The sequence below is a fragment of the Cryptomeria japonica genome, chromosome 11 (genome assembly GCF_030272615.1).
Source record: "Cryptomeria japonica chromosome 11, Sugi_1.0, whole genome shotgun sequence".
NCBI lineage: Eukaryota > Viridiplantae > Streptophyta > Pinopsida > Cupressales > Cupressaceae > Cryptomeria > Cryptomeria japonica.
Window position 1 is genome coordinate 671,434,505 of NC_081415.1, and position 26,208 is coordinate 671,460,712.

The following is a 26,208-nucleotide window of genomic DNA, read 5'->3' on the forward strand; positions in this document are numbered from 1 at the left end:
ATTCATAGGATTTTGTGGTGGTTCCTGGACTTTCTGTTGAGATGTATAACTGCAGAAAAATCTAAATCGACAGCATTGATAAAGGTAGAGAAGAAGATTGGGATATTCTGGGAAGTCTTACACAAATCATATTGACAGACTGGAATAAAAAGCAACAATGACAGTTTTTTATGTAATGGAGGCGAGCCATTTTGAAGTCATGAGAATCTGAGACAGTAATGTGATGTAGACAAATGATAACTTGGGGAAATTATCAGTGCCTGACACAATTTTATGAGTCCCTTGATTAATTTTTAGGATTTGAGAACTGCCATGCACAGCAAGAACATAGGGATTATTGACAAGAGGATGATTCTGACAAAATTGATAATAGGGATAATTTACAAGCAAGGATCCAAGGACCTCTGATAGCTTGAGAAAACATAGGAAAACTGTGACCTCAATGCTAGAAGGCTTGCACTGATAATGCACATAATAATAACAATGCATTTGTTATTAGCATAAATGGAACACATTTGCATAATTTCCAATATTACATTTGTTATTAATATCCATGGAGCACATCTGCATAATTTCCAATGCACATAGCAAAAACCTAAAAGGAATTGTGATATTTTAAAAAGTGAAATATATACAGTTCATCTTTACAACTCAAGATGCTCATACGACATGACTGCTCTTGGGAAACCCTTGCTCCAATAATTACCATAAAACTTACAATAGCTCAAATTCGTGTAATTTCTTACAATGATGTTAGTTAATGAATTCCCTTTGAACAAACAAATACATGAGCGAACCTCATGTCTATTACCTGTATACAACAATATCAAGCCTTCTGTATGAAAATCTATCCTAAACCATAAAGAAAGCCAGATTCACTGCAATGGTCAACCAAGACTGTTGACTAGAGCTCCACGACATAATCTCGTGTTAGCTGATATTCAACTGAGAATGGCATTTACATAGATCAGGAAAGAAATAAATGAATAACTACCCTGTTCTTTTTTCTTTTAGATATGTTGTAATAAAGTCCAAGGAGCATTGTCTACGAATTTGAATCCCTCCCTCATGGCAGCTGGTAGCAACACCAGGTGCAAAGCTTTTTCTTGAGAACTTAAAATGTGTGTGTCAGCTGTAGCTAAATCGACCATCTGAAGCACGCATATGAGTTTGCCGCCGGGGTATTCCAATTTCACAAGCATTTACCTTCGCAGCAAATCGCAATGAGCAAAGAGATTCATTCAAGGACTTTGAATCAGGTGATATGTTTACAAACATCAAAGTCTTTGAATCCCCACCTAGGCAAGGCTGCACATAGCAAACACATAAACCAGAAAGAATCAAAATTTTATGAGTTCATGCAGTCCCTGCACTAGATGAATACAAACAACAATTGATATTGGTTATTTGGTATAATTTCAAGCAAATAAAAACATATTAAACTCAATAAATTATTACAAGGAGAACCAGGCATCAATACCCACCTGAAGTAGATATGTAAGCTTTGAGTTTCTATATGGCACATGTTGTTCCCTGTTGGCGATAGCAAGGATCACATCTCCAAGACATGCCAAACTCTTATTAATAGCCTGCAAGCCAAAATGTTCAAAATTATTTTCATGAAAAAATCCCGAGTATACTACGTCAACATATATTATGTATATTTATTGATCTTTATTGAAATAGGATGGTCTTTGAAATACCACCAAATATTTGAATGGGGTGCAATAAAATTCTTGCTTCACTAACAATCTCAGGAATTCCACTTTATTGTGAAGCTATCTTTGCAATCGCATCAGAATATGGAATCAGGAACTGTATATTTAAGGACAATATTTCTGTCTGCTTTTAGAAACCATCTTCTAAATTTAGTAAGCATTTGAAATATATTCATTTATAGCACCTCAAAATAGCATACATGGACGAGCAAATAAAAACGGGGTCAATTAGACAGTATTCTCTACTCTCACTTGTCTATAAAATAAGATGACAGAACAGAAAAACGGGAGAAAATATAGAATTTTGGAAATTATGTAAAACTATAAATTATATGAAAGCTATGAACTTCAGAAACGAAATATTTAAACACTTTAAAAATCAAAAATCAGAACTTGACATCCAAAGATAATGTCAAAGCATACAAGGAGCAATGCAAAAACAAAAGCAAGAAGTAATTGCCATCAAAGCCTGGAAGATAACCACATCAATTCAGTTAATGTTGAATGGGATCCCATCATTAGCTTTAGTGATTCAGGAGGTTTAATGTAGAGTTTGTATTCCCATTGTTATTCAAAAGAATATTCTGATGTTTATTTTCCATTTGGTTATAACTTATTTTTACTAGCCTGGTGGCATGTTAATATTAAATACAAGAATTTTAAACGGCGAGACTATTCCAGAAAGGTATTTCTGTTGTAATGGCATCGGAAGGAAAGTTGTTAAATTGCAAACATTGTTTCAGGAAGAATGAGACATGGTCTGATAAATGTATGCCCATCTACAATCTAAGTTTGAATGAGGAAGATATATTTCAAGTTAACAAGAGACGAAGTGAATTCTAAGCCATGAACTCTCAATTCAACTCTAATGTCAGGATCTCTAATGTATATGATGAATACCTTATCAGTTATCTTATTAATAGCATTCTAGGCTGTGAACTCTCAATTCAACTGTAATGTTGTGTATTAAAAATCTATGATGTATATGACGAGTGCATTATCACTGTTATCATATGAATATTTGTAACTGCCCTTATTTTTTAAATTCCTATTTTCTTTCTAGCCATCTCCTAAAATAGCCTCCAAAAAATCCGTCCCCAAAATGCTGCCCCAAAATATTGGTGCATCATAGGAATTATTTTAGCTCTGATAAGAATTGGTCTGTGATGCAATTATGCAATAGTTTTGAACTTACACGTATAGTTAGTTTGATGCAAATCTTCTCCATTTGGGGGCAACCTAAATCTTGTCTTCTATTTGCTATAACAATCTGGCCGGGCTAATTTTAAAATAAGGAATATAAATGAAGCCACTTTTGCTTACCTAATTTTAGAAGTTTACAAAAAGTGGCTTTTTTGCAAGTTTATGCTATTTCTGTTTTCTATCCTTTGACAATTGTGCAACTCAAAACAAATACCAGGGCAACCTAGAGCTCCAGAATCAATAGGAAACTTGAAAATAGAAACAATGTTAATTAATAACATTGGCACAAGGAAAAATTGTAATTCCAAGAAGAATTACTAGCTTTCATATCATGCCCTAAATCTTGTCCAAATCTAGGAAATAGAAATCTCACTAGAGGGCTCCTCCTTTGGACATGTACCAACATAACCAAGATCATCTGAAAAACCAAGAATTGGTATCTTAGAAATCTTAAGGAAAGCGAACTCAACTTACCAATTTTCCAATCACGGGCTAAGAAGCATGTAGAAGTGAAAATAAGCACATAGACTGATTGGCTGGTGAAAAAGGAAATCAACTGGATTCATCAAATAATCTTGCAAGCATTCAAGCAATCTTAGACTTAGGTCCACTATTTAGTATTTACTCAACAACGGCCGTTTGTTCTAAAATTTGAAGCAATTCAATCACATCATACTCCAGTTATTACCCAACATAGTAATTTTTTTCATTTCACTTCTATAAGAAGTCCTCGGTGTTGAGAATTTTCTTTTCAAAGCAAAATTACTGTCATCTGAAAAGATGAGATACATCAGCTCATTTCATCCATCTCTTAAGATAAGCTTTAGTAAATATTTCCCAGCCTTCTTTCATAGTTGTTTGCTCAAGGTAAAATCAGAAACCACAAGCACTAAGAACTCCTACAAAGAACCATATTTCTAAATAATTACTTTCCCCTATGCACAAATGAACTTAGCTGCCTTAGACCATGGCAAGGTCTTCTTGCAGAACCTATAGTTAAAAGCCTAAGAACACCAACAGTCCTTATTCTTGTTGGAAATCGACTTGCGGTAAAACACATAAAGGAGAAAAAACACTAATAAACACAAACTAGGAAGAATGTCTTGATCCTAGATTCTAAAGTCAACAAATCCAAAGGGTCACTGCCAAGAAAAAGAAGATTGTAATTACATACCATGCAAGCCTGGCACTGCAAGGAATTGAGTAGAAGCTACTGCATATCACCTCATGTCAAGAAGAGCCCAGAGCCTCCAAGATGACAGCTTAGAAATAAAGCAATAATTACATGCCTGCATTACCCGGGGACACATCCCTGGGCCTAAATACCATGTCCCCATCCCGTGGACATTTCAGAAATGGCCAGGGGACGTCCCCCCCCCCCAAACGTACCCAAAAATTGCTTTTTCCCAAGAAATGTCCCAGAAATTTGGGGATGGAAGCAATTCTCAGATGGGACATCCCCCCATCCCCGGGACAGTTGGGGATGCCTGTGACGTCCCCTAACCGTCCCGAGGACGGCCAGCTGTCCCCCTTTTCCCAGCACATTTAAAAATTAAAAAAAGACTCAAATGCTTTTAAAAAAGACATTTTTTTATTTATTTTTGTGGGCCCCCATGCCTCAGCAATAGAGCATATGTGTTTCATAAATTTCATACAAATTTAACTACATATGTCAATTCTAACTACAACGAGTCTGGAGAACACTAAGATAGGTGCTGCAACAGATCTGGGCAGCAAGCACAACTCAATTTCACAAACACCCGGAGCTTGGTAATGCATATGAAAGCAATTATAGGTCTGCAACACTGGATTTTTCGCTGATAAGAGGAATAAACATGTCTGAATCACTGCCAAAAGCACTTAGAAATAATGAACAGCAGCCTGTTAATTAAATTCGCAAACATTCAGAACTTGGTAGTGTGTAAAGAAGTGATTGCAGGTCTGCAACATTGGACTTTTCACTGATATGAAGGGTAAACAGGTCTGAATTGTAGCCAAAAACACTCAGAAATATGAACATCGGCTTGGTAATCAATATCACAGACTTGAAATATGATCAATGTCAAGTCAAGAAACCACTGTGCAAAGCTCAAACTTAATTGCAAGCCTGATGATTGCAGGTCAAAACAGCTACAAAATTCATCAAACACCTTCCCAAAACATCAAATATCACCTACCAACATTACCCAGCAGCAACATACACCACCAGCACCACCAAACAGCAACAAAGGGGCCAAGATATACAAGGAATCATACACAGCAGATCACGCCAGATCTGCAAAACTTGTACTGGGCCATACTTTTCAGGCTGGAAACCACTCATATTCCTTCAAACTCACATGCATGGGCTGGAAATGAACATCAATGGGAACGGCTAGTGTAGACTAATCAATACCCATCAATATTGGTGCTCAAACAAGGGCATCAATTGAACACAAATGTTATATGTTAAGGTTATATAATGTATGTATACATGCTTTATCCATGTTTTCATATGAATACAATGTATATATGCATGTTTTATCCAAGTTTTCATATGAATATTTAGAACTTCCCTATATATTTTAAATTTTTCCTATATTTATATAGCCGTCCCCTTTGCCATCCCCATCCCAGAAACTTGGGGTAACATAGTTACATGCTAATGCAGAAACATTCAAGCAGATATCGCTGCATTGCAATCAAGAACTGTTCACATAATTAAACAAAACATTGCAAAGGCGTATACCTCAAACATGGAGAGAACCCCCTCAGTTCATTTTGAGAGGTAAAACGTCAAGGAAGACTTATATTGTTTTGTCAAGGGATAGGAAGAGGATTATCCCTCTTAACTATTTGATTCGTTTTTCTCTTGCCTGTCAACAGTCCCAGTTGTTTGATAAAGAAGCAATTTTTTGTTTCAACTAGTCTTGTGTGTGTTTATATATATTTTTCCCACATCTGACTATTCATCCTTTATACCTTCATGTAGTGTTGAAAATTTTATGCCAGTGTTATTTCGGTATATTTCAAAATATGGTTATATGGAATAACAAATAAATTGCTCTTTGGGCCATGTACAGCAGTCAAGCCTACGCCTGGCCTGAATCAAGACTGCAAAACCCACAGTTACCAGGAGACAGGGAAAAGTACTGGTATGCCATTGGAGTAAATACTAGGAGATAGCAAAAAAATATTAGAAAGATATATATATGAATTAGAAAATTTCATCATACAATGGATATGCAACTTCAAAGAATGTAAAATCCTAAAACGCTCAAAAATTTTAAAAATTAACATTTTAAAAGTATTGAAATAGATGTCAAGAAAAGCAAACATTAATTATATTGATGTTTGATCATCATCATCATGAAATTTTAAACCATAACAACTGGAGATGGTAGAGACTGGGAGGGGAATGTCATTATTCTAAAAACATGCTACAGGGGTCCTTAGAGATGACTATATTTTCAATCAGTTGATAAAACTTCAATGCATGTACACCTCTTAACCTCACCATTTTTTTTCTTTGTACCATTATCTCTTTGGAATTTCACAAGCGAAATTTTTGCAACCAATTAATCTGGAAACTTTATGCAAAAAATACAAAATTACAAGTGTATTAATGTAATTATTTAGTTATTATAGCTTTTGTCAATCACATATCAACATTTTATGAAAACCTAGTGTAATTTAAATGATATATCTGAGAAAACGCTATAGGAAGTTTACCAATTTTCAAGGGATACTTATAGGAGATGTATAGAGATACAAAGAAACATTGTCTTAAGTTTCTAAGTGTCTAGACTTTAGAAACAGCTCCATATGGCTCTCCGGGACAAGGACACACTTCTTATTATTGTGCTTTTTTTAATGAATTTTCCTTGGCCGCTCCATAGGGGATGGCTGGACATGGCAGATGTCTAGCTAACCCCTGGCCTTCCCAGGGACAGCCAGCCATCTCCTACCATTTCTGAAATGTTTCCAAAATTTTGTTTTATAGGGGAAAAAACCCCAGGGATGTTTCTTAGCCCTTCCTAACATTTCCAGCACAGGGATGGCTGGAAATTCCCAGGGGACATGTCCGAATGGAACAAAGGAATAGCATGAAATATATATGCTTTTGTTAGTGAAATATTTTATATTGCACTTGGTTTATTTAACTTTACTGAGGTCAATTAATCTTTTTCCAGATAGCTAATAAGCACATGCATCCTTACTTGATTGGAAGCAATCAGATTAAACCACTACTTCTTCAATCACCACGACTGCTGCTAGTTGTCAAGTTAGCATCTCTCCTATGTTGAGTTGGCACCTTTCTTCATTCCATTAACTCAACTTGTCTTGGACACTTGTCACCATGACTCACGCATCCAAGAGGCTTTACATATGTGTATTTTCTTTTGAATAATGAATGAGAAATCAAATTTCTATTTACAGGAATTTTGATCCCATAGTTTGCTTCTGCTTTTGTGTCTAGATTCAACTGGTCGCAATTAGTTCAATTGCTATGGTCCTGTGTAGAGGTTTTAGGCTTTTGTTAAAGCAATTTTAAAACCTACACTTTTGGTACAACATGAAAATATCATTGAACTCGCCAGCAGAAGTTTGGAATGCTTAAGGACCTGCGATAAGGAGTTTTGAGCAATGGTTGCCAATCCTAACACCTAAAGAGAGACAGAGACACGGACAGACAAAGACAGTTTTCTACACCTTGTCTCTAATGCGTTTTCTATTATATTGAGATGGAATAAAATACACAATATATAATCCACAAGAAGCAACAATTTTGATCATGAGATAACTACCAGAACAATCTCAAGAAGCAACAATTTTGATCTTGACATAACTACCAAACAATCTCTAATCTACTCACTGCCTGGATGTTATCACTTGACATGAAAAAAGGTGAATAAGAAAAAGCATTAGATTTCATATGATAAACAAAGACAATGATCAGATTAACAATTATCATTGAACTAGCTTTAATTTGATAATAAAATTTCATCACAGTATGCACCTGAGTCTCTTTCAGACGATCTCCAGTTGAACAACTACGAGAAAGACGTTCACTTCCAGCCAAGTCAATCAGATTAAGAACTCCATGCACCTGTTGCTCTGTGCTCTACAGAATTAAACAATGCTACATGGTTAAAACCAAATCTTCTGAAGACTTGCTATGTCAATAAGAAGTAATCATTTACTTAAACAGAAAAATTGGACCTCATTTACTCCTGTCTACAGAATTAAACAATGCTGCATAATTAGCCACAATCTTCTGAAGATTCGCTATGCCAATAAGAGGTAAGCATTTACTTAAACAGAAAAATGAGACCTCATTTACTCCTGAGATGCGCAAAGTAAACACACAATGGCTTCGAGAAGACTGCTCATTCATTGCTGTCTTTCCCACTGACCTGAAAAGATAAAAATGCAAGATGCTAAAATTTGCAATGCTAATGTGAACATATCAATTACTATTGGATAGAAACAAAATCAACAAAATTGAAGAACCAAACAAAGACAGTAGGCATTCTTGAAAGTAATATATGAAAAATCTCACAGAGCTCATAGAAGAAACTAATAAAAGAAAATGGAGTGATCCTCGTTCTGGATTTAAAAAAATTAAAAAAAACATAAACTAATGCTGTTTTAAACTTTAAAGTAATACAGTAAATGAATATTTATAAACTAAAATTGCTGAAAAGTACAACCATTATTTTCACAAAGGGATGTTGCAAAATTACCAAGCACGCCAAAACTTCTAAATACCAACTATACATTGTAGATATTGGATCTTTTCATATTGATATGTCAATCTTTCAAATGCTTAAATTCCTTAGGAAAAAGACAAAATATGTTTATCCATACAAAAGAGCAATTTCCTCTGGCTTCCACGTTTTCCACAGGATTATCTCCCTAGGCACATTTATACTGCAAATTGTTTTTTGATAGTTCAAATGAGAAACAAATCTGACATCACTATGAAGAAAAAATTGGCCAGAAGATTGGAAGGGGAAAATCAAGTTCCATGTTAAAGATGAATCTGGAAGGCAAATTTCTCACAAAAAAAATTTTAAAAGGGGCTTTGATAGAGTTCTTAAGAACTATTTGTCCCCATAAAGCAATATAAGATGATTATGTTGGGCAGAACAAAAAGAAATTTATGAGTACAACAGCAGGATTAGAAAGACTACTCCAATATCTAGATGCAATCCAGTTCTAATTTACCACAGACATCTGCAAGGGCAAGGAGGGCGCTCCTGCTCTCAATATAGATATATATGTTTCTTCACACAAAATGGGCCCAAATATATATCATGTTTTTTGACATGAGAACTAGTCACACGGAAAACAATGTGACAGATTCCTAATGATTGAGTGAGTTCTCTCACACAAAAATCAGCCTTAATTTCTGGTTTCTCCTAGTCTTGAAAAACTAGTTAATTAATTTAGGCTTCTAGAAAAAAATGGCGCAGCAAAAAATCCCATGCTCTAACTGAGCACAATCTCTTATCCTCCTGTTTCTTCTCAAATATATTTTTCTCAGTTAGGATAACATTAGTCTACACTAATTTACTTTTTATTATGTTTTTTCAGCAGTTCTTTCATTTCAACAAATTTAGTGTAGTATTCTTATATCAAATATGCATCAAAATAGGAAGTCAGCTCAAAGAACGATCCCCTTTTTCTGCAATGAGCATATGTGTCCTCTTCTTCTTCAAGTTTTTCAAGACTTGGCATGCCATTACTAGCATATCAAAGTATTTGAAGCTCCTATAAGCATCATATCATCATATACATGAAGGTGAACCCAGAGACCTAAAAAGTTGCCATCCCTGGTGCATGTTCACTAAGGCAAGGTCACAGCTATGCTTTTTTAGGCCAATAATGTAAGCTAAAAGATAGGTCTCAGTGTAAACTGTGTACAATTTTTTCTTGACCGTGCGGTGCATGATAAAGTCAACTGAGATAGAATATAGCAAATGCCTTTTGAGTGTGTAGACACCCTTGTTTCAGGGACATTGCACAGGCATCCCCAGCACAAACTTCATAAATTTTGTAATGCATTATTAACACAGTCAATAGTGTAATAACGTTACTCAGAAATGCCACCAATCATTGTCTACATCTGCACAAAAACAATCAATGTCATTTGAGACATCACATTCATTTCTGTATACTTAAACTTGCAAAGAAAAATCACTGTAATAGACCATCCAGGAAACTATTTTGACATGGAAAACAATTCCCACCAATAATCCTTGTACATGCATTTCAACACCAAAGTTTTCATGGCAGGTATATCTAGTGTCCATTGGTCTTTGTAAGATCTTATAAAATGGTATATACATTAATAGCTGAATGGTTATTTTAGGCGTCAGAAGAATAAGGAATGTCATGTAGGATAAGTAATTAGTGTACAAAAATAGAAACTATTAGAATAATCAATAACTGTGGCCATAACAAACATTAGGGAAGTTAGCAGATATATCTTAAGTCCATTGGTCTTTGAAAGATGTGTATAAAAAGGTATATACATTAATAATGGAAAAATAAGCAAAGTGACATGGAACAAGCAGCTCAGTACCATCTAGGTTGAAGAGAACACCCCCTTAGTGCCAGTTACCAAACTAAAGAAGATAGCAGTTACTGTATAAAAACCCAAAAACTGATACCATCTACTTCATGATCCCTTGAGAAATTAAATGCATTTTAAATCCATGCTAGAAGAAACATGCATAGGCATCCTTCTTAACATGCTTCACAACTAGAATAGAGGAAGTGTTGGCTTGCTTACCATACAATGATTAGATAGTTCACTATGTTAGATTGAAAATGATTAACTTTCAAGGTATACATGTTTTAGATTGCTAATGATGGACTTGCAATATACATCAGTTAAATGGGTATAAAAACCTCAGAAGTTCCAAAGAAGCATATATTTCTAAAGAACTGCAATTTCTTGTGATCCATTGTTTATCACCGCCTATACCAGTTTATTGACTGATTTTTGCAAAATTTCCCACCAACAAATCATGATTTTTTACATGAGAGCTTTTGTACTTAGATCATGATTTTTCAGTTAAAAATTCTAAGGTTAAGGTTTCTTTCAGCAGTTTTTTCTGACTTTTCCTAACCCTAACCTGATTTTTTCCCAATATAATCCCAATAAATTGAAAAAGACTTGATCTTTTGGTTCACCAAGATATTCCCAAGAAACATTTTTGCTTCAATGCTCACAATCGTCTTGGTTGACAATCTGAACACTCATTTACTGATTCTTACAGCTCGAATCTGGCTAGCACTAAGTATATAGAATTAGATAGATGTATTATTGAAATGAAGGATTGAATTACAGCAGATAATTATCCAATTCTAAACAAAAGATTATCTTTTAATTGTAACCCCTCATTTCTCAAAGGCAAATGGTTTTTCAAAGAGAACATATCGTCTGAAAGACTAATTATGATACTCCATTCAGGTGGGAGACCTAACATTTATGAATTTTAATTCAGATATGAACTGAATTTTGAAAACTGCTGGAATAATATCTCAAAAGCAATTCAAGCATATATATTGCACATGATGCCATGTGCATGCATAAATCGATGCCATAAAGGATATTGTCCCAGTTCACTGTATTCCAAACTTGATGAATTATGGAAGGTATCATGCATATTTGATCTCATTGAGCATGTTCACGAGGATCATACCCTTCGCGAACCCAAATAGTATTTGGTTGATCTCACTGAGCAAATTCATAGGAATTATATGCTTTGCAAACCCAGATATCCCACTTATGAACATAAGTTTTGTGTGAGACATTCAAATCAAACTCAAATAAAAGGGGGATCGTTCTATCTTTAAATCAAACCCAAACAAAGGCTAAAAGAATGGCAGATGGCTAAGCTAAACACACCTATCCATATTAAAGCATAAATATGAGTTCAAATTTCATAATTCTATGAACATAAGTTACAAAAGAATTAAACTACCAGAACTTACATAGTTACAAGACTTGCCCAGGCTTGGCAAGTCCCAAGGTGAGCAGACCTGAGCAAGTCCCAGCAACCCAGACTCAGCAAAGACTTGGCTACCGTCACCCAACTTTAGAAACCCTAAAAACTGGCCATTACTTCTACCAACGACTGGAAATGATGCCATACCATGCAGACATGCCAAATGCAACTATAAAAATGCCAAACAAATGCAGAAAAGCTCAACTACAACAAATGAGTGTCAAGTTTGAAACTATGTCAAAAATCAGCCAAACGACTCCATGCCAAGTCATAATCCCATAACACTGACAGGAAGCTTTGATTGAATGGCACACTTCATGATATGACAGAAAGACAATGATCTGATTCTTCTTTGTAATGAAGAAACTTGTTGGCAATGGCAACAAAATGCTAATCATAAGTGTTCAATTTGCACAACTCTAAAGTCTAAGAGATGAATTGAGTAAGGCAGGGTTGGAGTGTTCGGGGGTCAAAGGGACAATTGTTGCCACTCAACTAGTCATAAAGAACCTTTCAAACAGAACAATATGAGTTTGTCTATAGTCATACATAAACTCTTTCATAAAATAGCATTTAGAAACCAAACTTCTCTCTATCATCCTATTCAAAAACACCAAGTACACCTAGCATGAACTCAACACCTTCTAGCGACTTCTCTTGCAAGATATACCACTCTTCTTCCTTGCAAGATTCTCTCTTCTTTCACCAGCTTCACTTTAGTTGGTCCTCCAAATGTCCCTTTCTCTTTACCATACTTCATAGTTCATATTAAATTAAAGCTGACGTTTATAAGTAGAGGTAAGAACAAGTAACAGATACAATGAAACAGTTCACCTTCCAAATTTTAAATAACAAATCATCCTTTATATAAACTTGGATTCCTAAATTTGTAGTCAAGACAAAATATTATATAATAAAGCACTGAAGTGTACAGTTGAATGAATATTCAATTTTGAGTATAAATAAACATGACACAACAAATAAATTTAATTTAAATGGCTTAACAAAATTGGATTAAGGTTCGCATGTAAGATTCCGTCACCTGCTTTCCTTTCAAACATCCATATTGATATATTAATTATTATCATTCATTTCATCCATTCATCTCAGCTATCTATATCTCCCATTCGATATTCTTCAGACCTTCATCTTGTTCTATTTTGATCATGCTCTCTACCAGTTAACCAAAGGATTCTATTACTTTGATCTCATGTTTGAGACTTTTTCAGTTGTCTGATTCCAGATCTATATGCATAACTTGGAAATATCAAGTACTATTTGCCTGATAATCTGATTTGAGATCAATCTATGGCAAACAGAAGTGGCAAAGATGCAGATGAGGAATCAGATGATATGACAGGTGTAGAGAGTACCCTGCACACTCAAAGAGGGTTGTGCTGGTTAAAAAGAAAAAATGCTAGTGACAAGGCAGTGGAATCCAATGGCAGGCAATAAGGAAAATTACCATTTTTGCACAGATTTCTGAACTCCAAATCCCTAGCCTCTTCTGTTCTGAAGAATGAATGCTCAGTTGATTGAGGGTTCAGCAAACAACAGAACCTATGTGAAGTGCAAAAATCCTTCAAATCCCTTCCATTGCTGTGGAGATTTCTACAGGTAACAGAGCATTCAGGATAGCACAAACCTTTCTCCCAATTTGATTGAGCAGTGGCTGTTTAATCATATCTGTTTTCAGTTTCCAAACTTCAAAAGCAAAGGTTGGGGAAAGAGGATGAAAGGTTCCAGAGAAGCCTGTTTCTCCAAATTCACACCCAACAAGCATGTCTATTGAAGAAGGGAAGGCCCGTGGAGTCTCAATAGCCTTCTCTTTGGGGGATGCAAGATAGGTTTTGACTAATGACATGCCAGGACTGGTAATTTATGATCACTGTTTACCAAGCTAAGGAAGTGGATAATGGCAGCTGATCTTTGGTGTGTAAATATTTGGATAAGTGACACTTTTTTAAAGAAATAAATCAATGGAATGAATCTATTGCAATGTCACCAATCCCTCTTTATCTTTGTTAGAGAAATAATTCATTTTAGTCCAATTTCATATAGTTGAGGACCATGATTTTGTTTGGAACAAACAATGTCCCTTAGTCTTTCAACAGGTGTGGAGTTTTAATGTGCCGCTGAACCCCTTTTTGATCCAGTAGTTACTGTTATCACTAAGTCCAACATGGGATTGCTCATGCAATCTTCCTTTGGTTATGAGAGACCTTGGTTTGATACAACAGTTGGTAGAAAAAGTGCGCAATTTTGCCCAAATTAATAGAGAGCTGATTTTTTTGTAGAACAGATTTGTGAGTGTTTGTATCATGGTGTACTTATCCAAGCATATCTTGCATTCCGTCAAGATTATCACAAGATTCATGGATTCAATTTTAAAATATTTAGGGGCTGCTATTTAAATGTTTTCAGTGCAACCAGTTGGTACACAAATTCGCAGAGTGCCCTAAAAATGAATTGGGTTCTTGCACTATTTGGTTGGAGAAATTGATTAGGAAAGTTAGCAGCCCAGATACAGATTTTGTGAATAGAAACCAGGGGTGTTCTTTGGCTGAGTGTATCTCCTCTCCTTCAGTTGGCAGCAAGGAAGAAGACAAGCAGTATGGTGGGTGGCCTTCAAGGCCTGTGTGTTTGGATGAGTTTGAGGCCTTGTTTCCAGCAGCAAATGAAGAAGAAACCTTGAAGGTGACCCAAGGAATTGAGCACCACATCACTGGAGTTTTAGAGGATCCAGTGGTTGAGGTATCTCAAGAGAAAGAGGTAAATTGGCTACTTTCACCTGAAATTCAATTATCAAATGAAATCTAAGAAGACCAAACCTTAAAAGGAAAGAAAGGTAGATGGAAGCTAAAAGATTGTTAACAGAGACTCTGAATACAGTTGGTGAGGGTTCTCAATGGACTATGCAGGCTCTTTTGTTCCAAAGGGTAGGATGATAATTTCAGCACTCAGATGACTGTCCTTTCATGAGGTCTGCTTATGGATCAGTGGTGGATACTTTTGGGGGGCCTTTTGTGCAGTGGTGATAGGGCACCTTTGTTATCTCAACTTATTAGGTTTTTTTAATTTCTTTGGAAGGTTGAACCTCTTCTTTCCCTAGAGTAGGTTGTACATATTGAAATTTATTTTACTTTGGGCGAGGGCCCCAATAGATTCCCTCAATTTATCTAGCAAAAAAGATAATCTGGTTAGAAAACAAAAATTTTATGGTTGGTCATTTAACCAGAGCCATCTGCAATTTACAACATAAAAAATCCAGAGAAACGTTTAACTAGAGAAGTTGCCATGTGAACGATTTCATTGTCTTATTGACCAGTGTCAAATATTCTTTATCTGTATTGGTTATAGCCTTGCAAATATTGCATTCTACAATCCAGTTACATACTTAACCATCTAGAAAATGTACTGAATTAAATAGAACTAAGTCTTCCACAACCCATAATAGCATTACTAATTTGACTAGTGTAAAAATAATTTTGTATCTGTTGTTAATGATATTTAGTTTTTTTCATTAGAAACTGTACGGCTCTGATATAGTATTCTCATACTGATATGGTAACCCGCATAAACAAAATGTAAGCATTGGTAGGTTAAAAATGTAAGCAGCATACAAAGAATATCTAACCAAGGATTTTATGTATCACAAGTTCTAGCATGTATACCTGCTCTGAGCAGCCTTGTGAAGGAGGGAGGAAACCTCACTCCAGTTGTTGACATCTGTAATGGTGAGATCTGAAACAAAACTGTTACCATTTTGATCATGTCTAATAACGTATTGTTTAGCCTCGGAACGAATTCCATCTAAACTGCCATTTTTGCTGGTAACAAGAAGATCCCGTATAGTTTCATTGTATATCTCCAGCATTGATGCCTGTGAAAATGTTTAGTAAATAGATTTCAAATGTAATTCAAGTCTTGCATAGATTGCATCTAAACATATAAAATAGAAAAGAGAGCTTCTCTTGAAATTTACTGCACATAAGAAATGGAAATCAAGCGATAAACCTGCATTCTGAAGCTCCACCCTTGTGAGGAAAGTGCTTGGCTGGTTTTGAAAATCTGCTCTAGTGACCTTGGTATTATTCCTTTGTGCTCTGGTGCATCTGGTTTACCAAGCATTGTATATGTTTTACCAGAGCCAGTTTGTCCATAAGCAAAAATGCAAACCTGTGAAATCCATTTCAAAATGAAAATACTGTTTCACTAGAAATATGGTATGTGTTACATATGCAATCAAAATTGCATTCCTCAAAATGATAGAATTCGTTGATTTTCAGTGGAAGAAAACAAGGCACCTATAATCTGGTGTCATAAAACAATCAAAAGAAAAATTAACACGGGATTCGAAAAAGCCTACAGAAGCCAAAAATTTACAAAGCTGATGCAATTATTTAACATGCTCAATTAGAAAATGGATGTATATTACCCGGAAATCTTGAGATTGTAATTTTTTGATGTTATCAGAAGGCTGTTTTTATGTTGTCAGTTTTGTCCTCTTATGATTGTCAGAATTTTTAAAGGAAACAATAAATTATGAGAAGAGAAAGACTGTTTGTGATATTGGACAGTGGGTTTTAACCTTTTGAAGGATTCATCTTCTGAGCTTCAGTTCAGCTGAGGTTCCCGTTTCTTCCTTCGAAATCCTATGATCCATGATCCATTAAGTCTTAAATAAAATGACAAAATTCTTGGAAAGTACATTGTATCTTGTTTACAAATCAAAACGGTAACAAATCTGAAATCACAAGAATGTAAATAAAGTTTGACATGGAGAAACAATAAACTCCAGCAACAAAGTTAAAGTTGGAGGTTGACTCTGGGAAACAACATTTATATTTGATGAATTTCCCCTTCAAAAAGTAAAACAAAATTCAAGTTGGCGGTTCAGCCCATCAATGTATGGAAAATCAGAAAGTTGACACACACAGGAAGAAGGTAGCACCTGAATATGGTGTAAAGCCTACAGCAGAATAAACCAAAGCACAAATACTCTGATCTTCAATAATCATGCATATCAAAAAGCAAGCATAAAGAATGACTCTGGAACTTTCATACCAATGAAGAAGAGTACAATAGAGTAAAATATCACTTTCTACGCTTCAGAAATTGGGGCACGAAGAGACAGAAAGGCAGTGGAATACTACAAAGAAAAAGCTGCAAATTCAAGGAAGCAAACTCTAAGGATCAAGATTCTGTTCTGTCAAAAGACAAAAGAATCAATGCTGCAACCAATCATGGAAGATCAATTGCCTCCATTTTCAGACAAGAATGTGGAGGACAGACCTGATCCAATGGGCACCTAATGATTCAGCTGCGGAAGCATGGCATGAAAAGAAAATGTAAGAAAACTAGGCAGGCAATTTACATGGACACGAAAAATGCTTGAGAGATTACTAGACTCAAACACAGTTAAGGGAAAACTTTGTACAAAACAGTTCTAAATCAGACTCAATTTGCCTTTCATGTTTCAAAATTGCAATTTCATTTGTGTGTTGTGTTAGGTTACTCCACCATTACCTTACAATCGCATTCATACCCTAGGTTTAGATCATGCTAGTGAATCATTTCCTACTACGAGTATATTTATATTCTTTGTAATATCATAAAATTTTCTGCTGATCAAAAAGAATAACAGGAAGTAGTCATTCTCTGATTTTGGTTGTATCTGCACAAAATTAAATTCAATTGAGCATGTATTATTGTTGTGAATTATTTTCACTAAAATTGCCTCTTTAAATTGTGTACGTTTTATTTCATCAGGGGCCATGCCTGGAACCAGTTCAGGTACATGAGCTGTACATGAGTGGATTCGACCAAAATGTGGTCAGACACTTATGGTTTCGTCCAAGACAAACCCAAGAAAAACCTGTGGCAAATCTCGGAGATTCCAGCGCAAAATGAGCTGTTTAATTTTGCAGTCAAAGTTGTTATCAACAGTAAGGTAACAACTCATACAAGCTGTTGCCTGTCACTAGGGAAGATAAAAACAAGAGGTATGGGAGATAATAAGAACTGAAATGGAATATACAATGACAGCTTTTCTGGACGAATACATCCAGAATATAAGCATGGACGCAGAGACCTGTGTTGGACAAACACCCTCAGAATATCAGCACAGATGCAGTCACCTTTGTTGAATGAAAACCCTCAAAAACAACTTAAGGAAATCACTGCTGAAAGTTAACGAAAACAACTCCAGATGCATTTCCTTCTTAATTCGACTTATTTCATAGTTAATCCTTCAAGAGTTGATACCCTTCAATGGGATTAATACATTATTTTAACTAAATTTTAAAATTGATAATATATATTAATATTAAATTTATTTATAATTTATTATTATATTATATATTATTCTATTAAATTGTATGAGGTTAATAAATATTCTGTACATTAAAAACATTAAGAAATATGTATATAGCCGCTAATATTTATGTCAGTATTGCTAATATCCATATATTTATAATAAAAAGATTATTTTTGTACAGATTAACCAAAAAAACCCAACCTCCCGAAAAATTCACTGGATCCATGGACTGAACTTGTGAACCTGAACCCAAATCCAAACCAGAACTGGGAACTTAGCTTTAAAAAAAATCAATGAGCTTGATAGTATGTGTTAGACAACTATGGAGAATCACAAACAAACTCAAAAAAATTGTGTACAAGTGTACAAAAGTGTGTATATATCTTATATACATGTATGTGTATTCCACTACACAATAAAATAAAAAAATCAACTGTATCAGGGAACTTTTAATTGGACTTGTTTAAAGTTTAAACTAAGTCAATAATTTTAATTTCAAACCAAATTGGCAAGCAAAAAACTAGTACAGAATCATTAGTATTCAACTTCACAAACAAATTAAAGCATTTGCCCCCAATAGAAGGCTGGCTATAAGAATGATAAGGAACAAAGTGCAATGAGTAAGACGGACCCACCTACTACAATTGCTTCAAATTAACCTTTGATGAAGCAACCAGAGGAAACCCAGGCCAAGCAGGGGCTGAAGGCATCATAACCTTTTTTTGCTTAGGCAATGGGCTTCCCACAGGCTAGAAATAATGAAGCTGATAATTGGGCACTAAAAATCAGACCTGACTCTTGCAATAAAACGGAATTGCATCGATCGGGATCGTATATTCTCAAATTACATTCCAATCACCCTAAAATATGAGTACATGCATCTAGCATGTTAATTCCATCAACAAGGGAGTCTCTGCAGTAGCCATACACTTCAACTCTTAAGCACATACCAATGCAGATTCTTTCTCTGATCTGCAGTGGATACCAGTGACTGCAACTAAAGGTAGCAAATAATAGAACCAAAAAAAAAAGATCGGGAAAATCCATGATAGAAAATAAAATAGGGAACCAAATTCCTAACACAACAAAAATGTCTCCATTATTCAGGGCTGAATTACTTGTATACTAAGAAATTATGGTTTGGGTCAAACCTCTTTCACTCTACCAATTCTTGTATTGTTTACATCTCTTCAGTGCTTGGTATTTAGGTCCTTATCATAAACTAGGGTCTTTTCAACACAGATCTTCTCTATTGAAGATGAATATACTTGTACATCCAATTGACATACTTTGGTCAATTGTGGACATTAACATAATTTCTTTCTTTCTTACCATTCTTTTTATACAAAACTTGTGGCAAAAAATTCTTGATATCAAAATAAGATGGATTCTTAATACAAGGAATCCAAATGTCTTCCAGACAATTTCTTAGCAAGTTATGTTATCACAAGTCAGACTTGAAGGGCTTTAGCAATTGTACGAACTCAATTTAAAATTAAAAAATTAAAGGTTTTGTAGTGAGCTTATTTCAATGTTATTTTTGAGGTGGCATGTATCAAAGGTGTCTCATCTCTGGGCAAACATGTCATAGGTGCACCCAAGATTTGTTCAGCTGCATTACAATTGCCTAACTACATTTCAACTAGAGGGCGTTCCAGCAAGTTCCATTTTTGATTGCCAACTCATATGCATAGCAATAGGCTTTAAGTTTCGTCACTTTCTACTTCCTGCTCTAAGCTATCCAGGATATTCTAAGCATTATACTACAACTTGATGAGACAATCAAACTCTCTATAGGGAATGAAATTTAAAGACCGTTTGCAAAACTTCTATAAGACTACATAGAACTAAAAAAAAAATTATAAGGTGATCTATGAGTTTCATTGGGCATACAGTAATCAGATAGCAAGTCCTCCTGGCGAAATGAAGATATATAGTTAAAAAGAGAACATCAAGAGGAGCAAGAGAAACGAAAGCATATGAATTTACTTTGTATCCATCCAGAGCACTTTGAACAAGCTGAGAAATCTCCACAAAAACCTCCCCTTGTTTGGATTCATGGCCAAATACCTTGTCAAAAGTAAATGTATGCTTCTGCCCTGGGCACAGAAAAAAAATACAAGATATATACAAATGTTATACTGAATACAATATCCACTTTAGAGACGAATAACTGATAAAGAAATGTTTAAAAAATAAATTTATATACTGGAGCCACAATCACCTGGATTCTGTATCAGATCAATGCCCCGCCCAAGTAGTTCTGTAGATGTAGGATATGCTACAACTAAAGACTCACTGGTACATTCATCATCTGGCAATAGGGGCCTCACTCTGCAGAAAACCCTTATATTGCCTTTGAGTTCCTAAAACATGTTAAGTCAAACAGTAGAAACGTGGTTAGTGAATTTCTCATCATAAGTGTTGTTAAAAGCATGAAGCCTGAAGGAGATGGCACTGCATTACCAATATTGTGTTATGTAGCTTCCTTCGTAGCAGCTCGCCTTCAAAAATTTGAATATCAGCCTCAGAAAGGCGACTTTGAAGCTCTTCTATTTTTTGATGCTGCTCTGCCAACTGAGATTTTTGTTGCAAAGCTGATGACTCGGCAGTCTTCATGCACAAACAAAAAGACATATGACTTCACATGAACAATTCTGTCCAACAAGGCATAAATATTATAATGGATTAATTTTAGTTCATTACCATGACCATTACTCTAGTTCTCCTTTTGAAATTTGCATACCTCTGCCCTCTTGTTTGCAATTTCAAGCCGGTATTGCAAGCTGCTTATTAGTTCACTCTGAGAAGAAAAAGTCTCCTGGAACATTAATCATCAATCTATCAGACTTTGATCATGCACATAGTCATACAAAGATAGAAATTTGATCATAGGGCCTTCCAGAATTCCCATGTACATAAAACTGCAGAAGCCAACATAAATTACAATTTTCCTTGTCTCATACTTGCAAGTATGTTGTTTTGTTTGTGAGCTGCTCCAGTTCTGCAGTGGATTTTCCAGTACATTCTTTATACTTTTTCACCTCAACTGACAGAATCTGAACTTGAGTGACATGATGGTCCCTGTCATCTGTTGTGCGTTGAAGTTGCCCACGGAGGCATTCAACCTCTTCTGAAAATGCCTTTCTCTGCTTTTCAGCCTCCTGCAGTGCAACCTGAGATACAAGAAGCAACCATTGCTAAAATATCGGAAGCAACTATATAGGTCCACACACAGCATTGGCATTGCCAATAGATAGTGGTGCATGCCTTGAATTAAGGTCCATTTCCTTAGTACCACAAAGGATTGATTGAAACAAAATCCACCATGTCTACAAAACATCAGATATTACTTAAAAACTTGTGCTTGTTGCGTAACATGATCAAGTCATAGGTCATAACATGATTAAAGACATACTTGTTGATAATATTGGTTTTGCACACTAAACTAGATATAAAGAAGTTTGTTTTTCCGAATGACACAAAATTAATGTCGAAACATGAATGATAATATCCTTCAATTAAAAGACTAACTAGTAACTACTTAGTAGATTAAGGCTGTAAGTCAAAATAAAACAATAGAGAAGGAACAGGGCATAGACCTTTTGAGAAAAAATGGATCATATGTAAGATTATGGTAGATGTAATCTATGCAAAAAAATTGAACTCAAGTTAATCCTCTAAATGGACACAATGGAATAAAACCTGAAAAGTTTGTAGTAAGATAAGTTCAATTGCAGAGATAATTTGTTTATGGAAGGCACTAACTTTAGTTACACTAAGCTGGTCCTGAAGCGCAGCAGTGTGACCTCTCAAGCTGCTAAGAGTTTCCATCATTGTTGATTTTTCTTTCTGCATTCGGGAAATGGTCTCTGCAGAAGTAGCAGCATCAGTTTGAAGCTTGCTATTATATTGCTGCAAACTAGTATTGTACTCTTGTAAACGTTTATTGATATCCTGAAGCGATGTAACCTGGCCCACCCCCATCATGTATACTAATTAGTAATCACTACGATCAAGATATACAGAACTGAACTAAGAAAGCAGCACAAAGGATAAAATAAGATAGTTCCAGGAGGCAAACTGCTCTGCCCATACCTGCTGACTTGCACTAAATGCCTCTTGTCGAGCTTTATCACGTTCTTCAGACAAGCATGCCTGTGCTTTTTCTGCAACTTTCCGAGCTTCTAGATCTTTCTGCCGAGCTTGAATGCTGGCCTGCATTGGCAAAATGAAAAAAATAATGCTGATTAGAAGCTCTGGCTTAGTCTGATTTCACCATTGCTTAAATGTAGTCAAAAAGTATTCCAAAAAAAATGATTGTTGAAAGAAATTTTTGCCACATATCCAATCCATACAACGCACAACTAAGTGGTGCTTTATAACAAAAAGAGGATAGATGAATGATCATAACCTCTCTCTCACACTCTGCTTTTGAAAGGTTTTCTTGGAGTGAAAAGCATGTTTCCCTAAACTCAATTATGGTCGTTTGCAGCTCTTCTTCCTTTTCCTTCATCCCATCCTCTGATTATGTATAAAATAGTGAAATTACCACATCCAACCAAACGAGGAATATATCAAAAAAAGCTGGATCTGTTCAAAGAAGCTAAAAAGACAAGGAAATTGGCAGGGAAATCCTCAAAAGAAAAAAAGGACAAAAAGAAACCTATTTCTTTGCGCTCTGTTTTCTCAGTTATCAGATCCTTTTGCAGCTGCTCCTTCTCTGTAAAATTATTTTCTTCCAGTTCCTGAAACCAGCGAATGCAAGCACGGAGTTTCTTGATGTACTCTGCCATTTGTTCGCATTTTCCCTGCATAAACCACACACCATCAAAAACCCTTTCCTACACATTCTTTGAATCCTTAGTACAACAGAAGTCCAAAATGCCTAAAAATAAGGTCAGTCTGTGGTCATATTTGCCCTATTAAAAGTACAACTTATGAAAATGTAGTCTATGTGCATTCTTCAAGGCCTTAAATTTTAATTTTAAAAAAGCTGAAAAATAAGCTTGGTAATCATTTACATTTGCCATGTATAAGCTACCAACCAGCACAATCCAATCCCTACACAATTTTTGAGGCCTCAGTCAAAACAAATAGGTGAAAATAAGATTGACAGAAGTTATCGTTTCCCCTATTTAAAGTTTTAAACTGACGAAAGTCGCAACTTAATCCCTACAATTTTTTGGAGCCATAATCAAACGTTAAATAGCTGAAAACTGCCAAAAGTAGACTTCAGAATTTTGGGACACACATCTGGAATCAATTTCGTTAAAATCAGCTGAAAAATAGCTTTAATAATTATTCATATTTGTGATGATTGGACCTCAAATCATAATGATCTAACCTCTACATCCTTGGCGGGCTTAATCAAACAACTAATAGCTAGAAGTAGCTGAAGCCTGAATTTACACTCCATTGATGTTCACACTTACCTTGTTTAAAATTTAAACCACATACCACTATAATCTAATCCCTATCATACATTTTCTTGTGTCTTAAAGAAAAGATGCAAATACGTGAAAACAAGCTCAACAGTGGTTCACGAATGGCATATTTAAACTACAACCGTTGCAATTCAATGCTTATATAACCTGTAAGTCCCAATCAAAAAATTAATGACTAAAACCAGATGAAAATAATTTATATAATTTTTTGTTTATCCTGCTTAAAAGCATATAAAATTGCAATAGAATCCCTACACAGTACACAACCTTTCAGGCATTGACTAAACAGTAGATAGCTTAAAACAGCTAAAATTGAGCTCAGAAGATGCTCACATTCCCTGATTAGATGACAAAACATCATAACCCACTACCTACAAATTGTTTGACTCCTTGAATGAAAAACAAACAACAGAACATAAGTTTGGTAGTAGTTCACATTTGCCTGGGTTAAACCACGTATCATCAGAATATAAAAATAAAGCAACATACTTCGATAATGTAACAAAACAATAGCTAAAAGCTCTAAAATTGCTTACTATTTACTTCTGCTTAAACTACAAACTGTTACAATATAATATTAGAGGTTCTGTAAAAACTTGGTTGGAAGCTCAAAACAAGCTCAACAATTTTTCACATTTCCCATGCAAATCATCACAATCTAATCCACACATTTTTCAAGACTTATATGCAACAAAACAATTCTGAAAACAGGCGAGGATCAGTTCAATAATAATGCACATACAACTTGTTTAAACAGCATACCATCACAATTCAAATCCCATGAATTCCTGGACATCTAAACCAAACCATAGCAGAAATAAGCTCTATAAGGGTGTGGTCCCATGGAGGGTCTTCAGGAACTATTTTTATGAAGCAGGGAATCAACTGAGGTTAAAAAAATGTTACAGGACTAATTAGAACTTTTTCCTGATAAACGGGAGACCCTACCTTCTTAGTTTGCAATTTTAAGGAGGTGCATTTGGGGTGGGACTAGAAATTACCCCCACCAGCTTAGGAAATTTCCAGTCACGTGTCAATCATCTGAAGCTTTGAAATTTACATCGATTTTTTTTTTATCATTATATATTTATAACTCCATTGAATTGTAATTTTTGGAACCTAAACCTCTGAGCTCAAGCTGCACTGCAAAATCACCCACTTCAAAATACTCCAAATAAGTCTCAGCAGCACCCCCAGGAAATTTTTTAAGAAACCCCCCTCCATGGGACCGCAGCCTAAATGTTCACAATTGTCCCTTCTTAAACCACAAACCCCTGCACATTCTTGAACATTTAAACCAGACAGGAACTGAAAATAAGCTCTATAAAACTTCACAAGTTGCTCTGCTTAAACTACAAACAGCCACAATCTAATTCATAAACATTCTTTAAGAACTTAACCGAACAAGAAACGGCAAAAAAGAAGCTTCACGACTGTTCAAATTTTCCCTGTTTAAACCACAGTCTACTCCCTAAACTTAATCAAACAAGAAACGACCAAAAACAAGCTTTACAATTGTTCACATTTTCCCTGTTTAAACCAAAGTCTACTCTCTAAACATTCTGCAATGCCTTGCTGAAAAAAAAAATGCAAATCCAGTTTCATTGGACCTTACAATAAATTTATATTAATTTTTTTTTAAAAGCTTAAGGAGCATTTAGTTGCTTATGTACACACCTTATGATCGAACTTAGTTTTCCCTTTCATTTTCATACTCAGAAGAGCGTCGATATTTTCCTTACAAAACTCCACAGGAGCTGCAAACTCTAAATGTCCACTGGAAGAGGTAACAGAAATATCTTCATTCACCAGGCTGCACATACTGCTACTCAGCGCCTGCCGAATCCTCGCCTGCCTCGCATCCGACATCATCATTGCACACGAATTGTAGTCACGCCCTACCTTTCGCCCCTTGTCGCGAACGATCTCCTCATTACTCTCCTCCTTCTAAGCACACAATAAATACGCGACGATTCATTTCACACTTTCCTAAAACACAAACCTTAAAACAAATCCAAAAACAATAATATCAGCAGCAACAAGATTAGCCGATAAAAATGCATCCGGTCCCTACAGCAATGATGCAGCCTGCAGTCGCCGAGCCCCGAAAACAACAGGTAGGCGGCGAAAAGTAACTTCACGGCTTTCTAACGCAAAGATTTAAGAAATGTACTTAAACAACCACACATTGCAAGCACTCCTCTTCGCTGCGATTATTTTGCTGAGCTTTGCGCTGCTTTTCATGCTCAATCTACTCCCACTCGGCTAATTAAGCTTAGCCTTCAAGACCTCTGCCGATTTGCCATTTTTTCACTGCATCATTTTTCAAATTTCTACGGCCCGCGGGCCCCTGCCTTGCAATCTAAGATTTCACCAGCCGTTTCTTCTCAATATTGACCAGCTGAGATTCGAACTGATGACCTGCCACTCCCTGGATGGTAACTATTCTTCTCCTCTAGACTCCCCTCGTCTGCTCACGCTTTCAAATCTAACCCAACCATAGGTCAGGCTTCTCGACC

General features: G+C 35.6%; 1 protein-coding gene across 2 annotated transcripts; it reads right to left on the reverse strand.

The window, feature by feature from the left end:
* Positions 1 to 585: 585 nt before the first annotated feature.
* LOC131070698 (kinesin-like protein KIN-14C) lies at positions 586 to 26,208 on the reverse strand. Of its 2 annotated transcripts, XM_058006301.2 has the most exons (17): positions 25,764 to 26,206; positions 25,367 to 25,636; positions 22,909 to 23,053; positions 22,657 to 22,766; positions 22,341 to 22,460; positions 22,011 to 22,214; positions 21,209 to 21,418; positions 20,989 to 21,063; positions 20,709 to 20,855; positions 20,467 to 20,608; positions 20,232 to 20,341; positions 15,941 to 16,102; positions 15,598 to 15,806; positions 8,236 to 8,317; positions 7,921 to 8,025; positions 1,485 to 1,589; positions 586 to 1,308 (listed from the first exon to the last, which is right to left on the reverse strand). In XM_058006301.2, the coding sequence occupies exons 2-17, from the start codon at positions 25,562 to 25,564 to the stop codon at positions 1,129 to 1,131; spliced, it is 2,304 nt and encodes a 767-aa protein (XP_057862284.1). In that variant the 5' UTR covers positions 25,565 to 25,636; positions 25,764 to 26,206; the 3' UTR covers positions 586 to 1,128. The 2 variants fall into 2 exon arrangements, 1 of the variants encoding a protein (XP_057862284.1); XR_009112384.2 differs by lacking the exon at positions 586 to 1,308 and having other exon boundaries at positions 8,217 to 8,317; positions 25,764 to 26,208.

What these genes read in the sequence shown, in the direction of transcription:
- LOC131070698 (XM_058006301.2), bottom strand. Translation starts at nt 25,564, where the DNA reads ATGATGATGTCGGATGCGAGGCAGGCGAGGATTCGGCAGGCGCTGAGT. An exon ending in AACAGAGCGCAAAGAAATAG is followed by an intron (nt 22,767 to 22,908) that starts GTTTCTTTTTGT and finishes ATACATAATCAG; the next exon opens with AGGATGGGATGAAGGAAAAG. An exon ending in AGCTACATAACACAATATTG is followed by an intron (nt 20,609 to 20,708) that starts GTAATGCAGTGC and finishes AACATGTTTTAG; the next exon opens with GAACTCAAAGGCAATATAAG.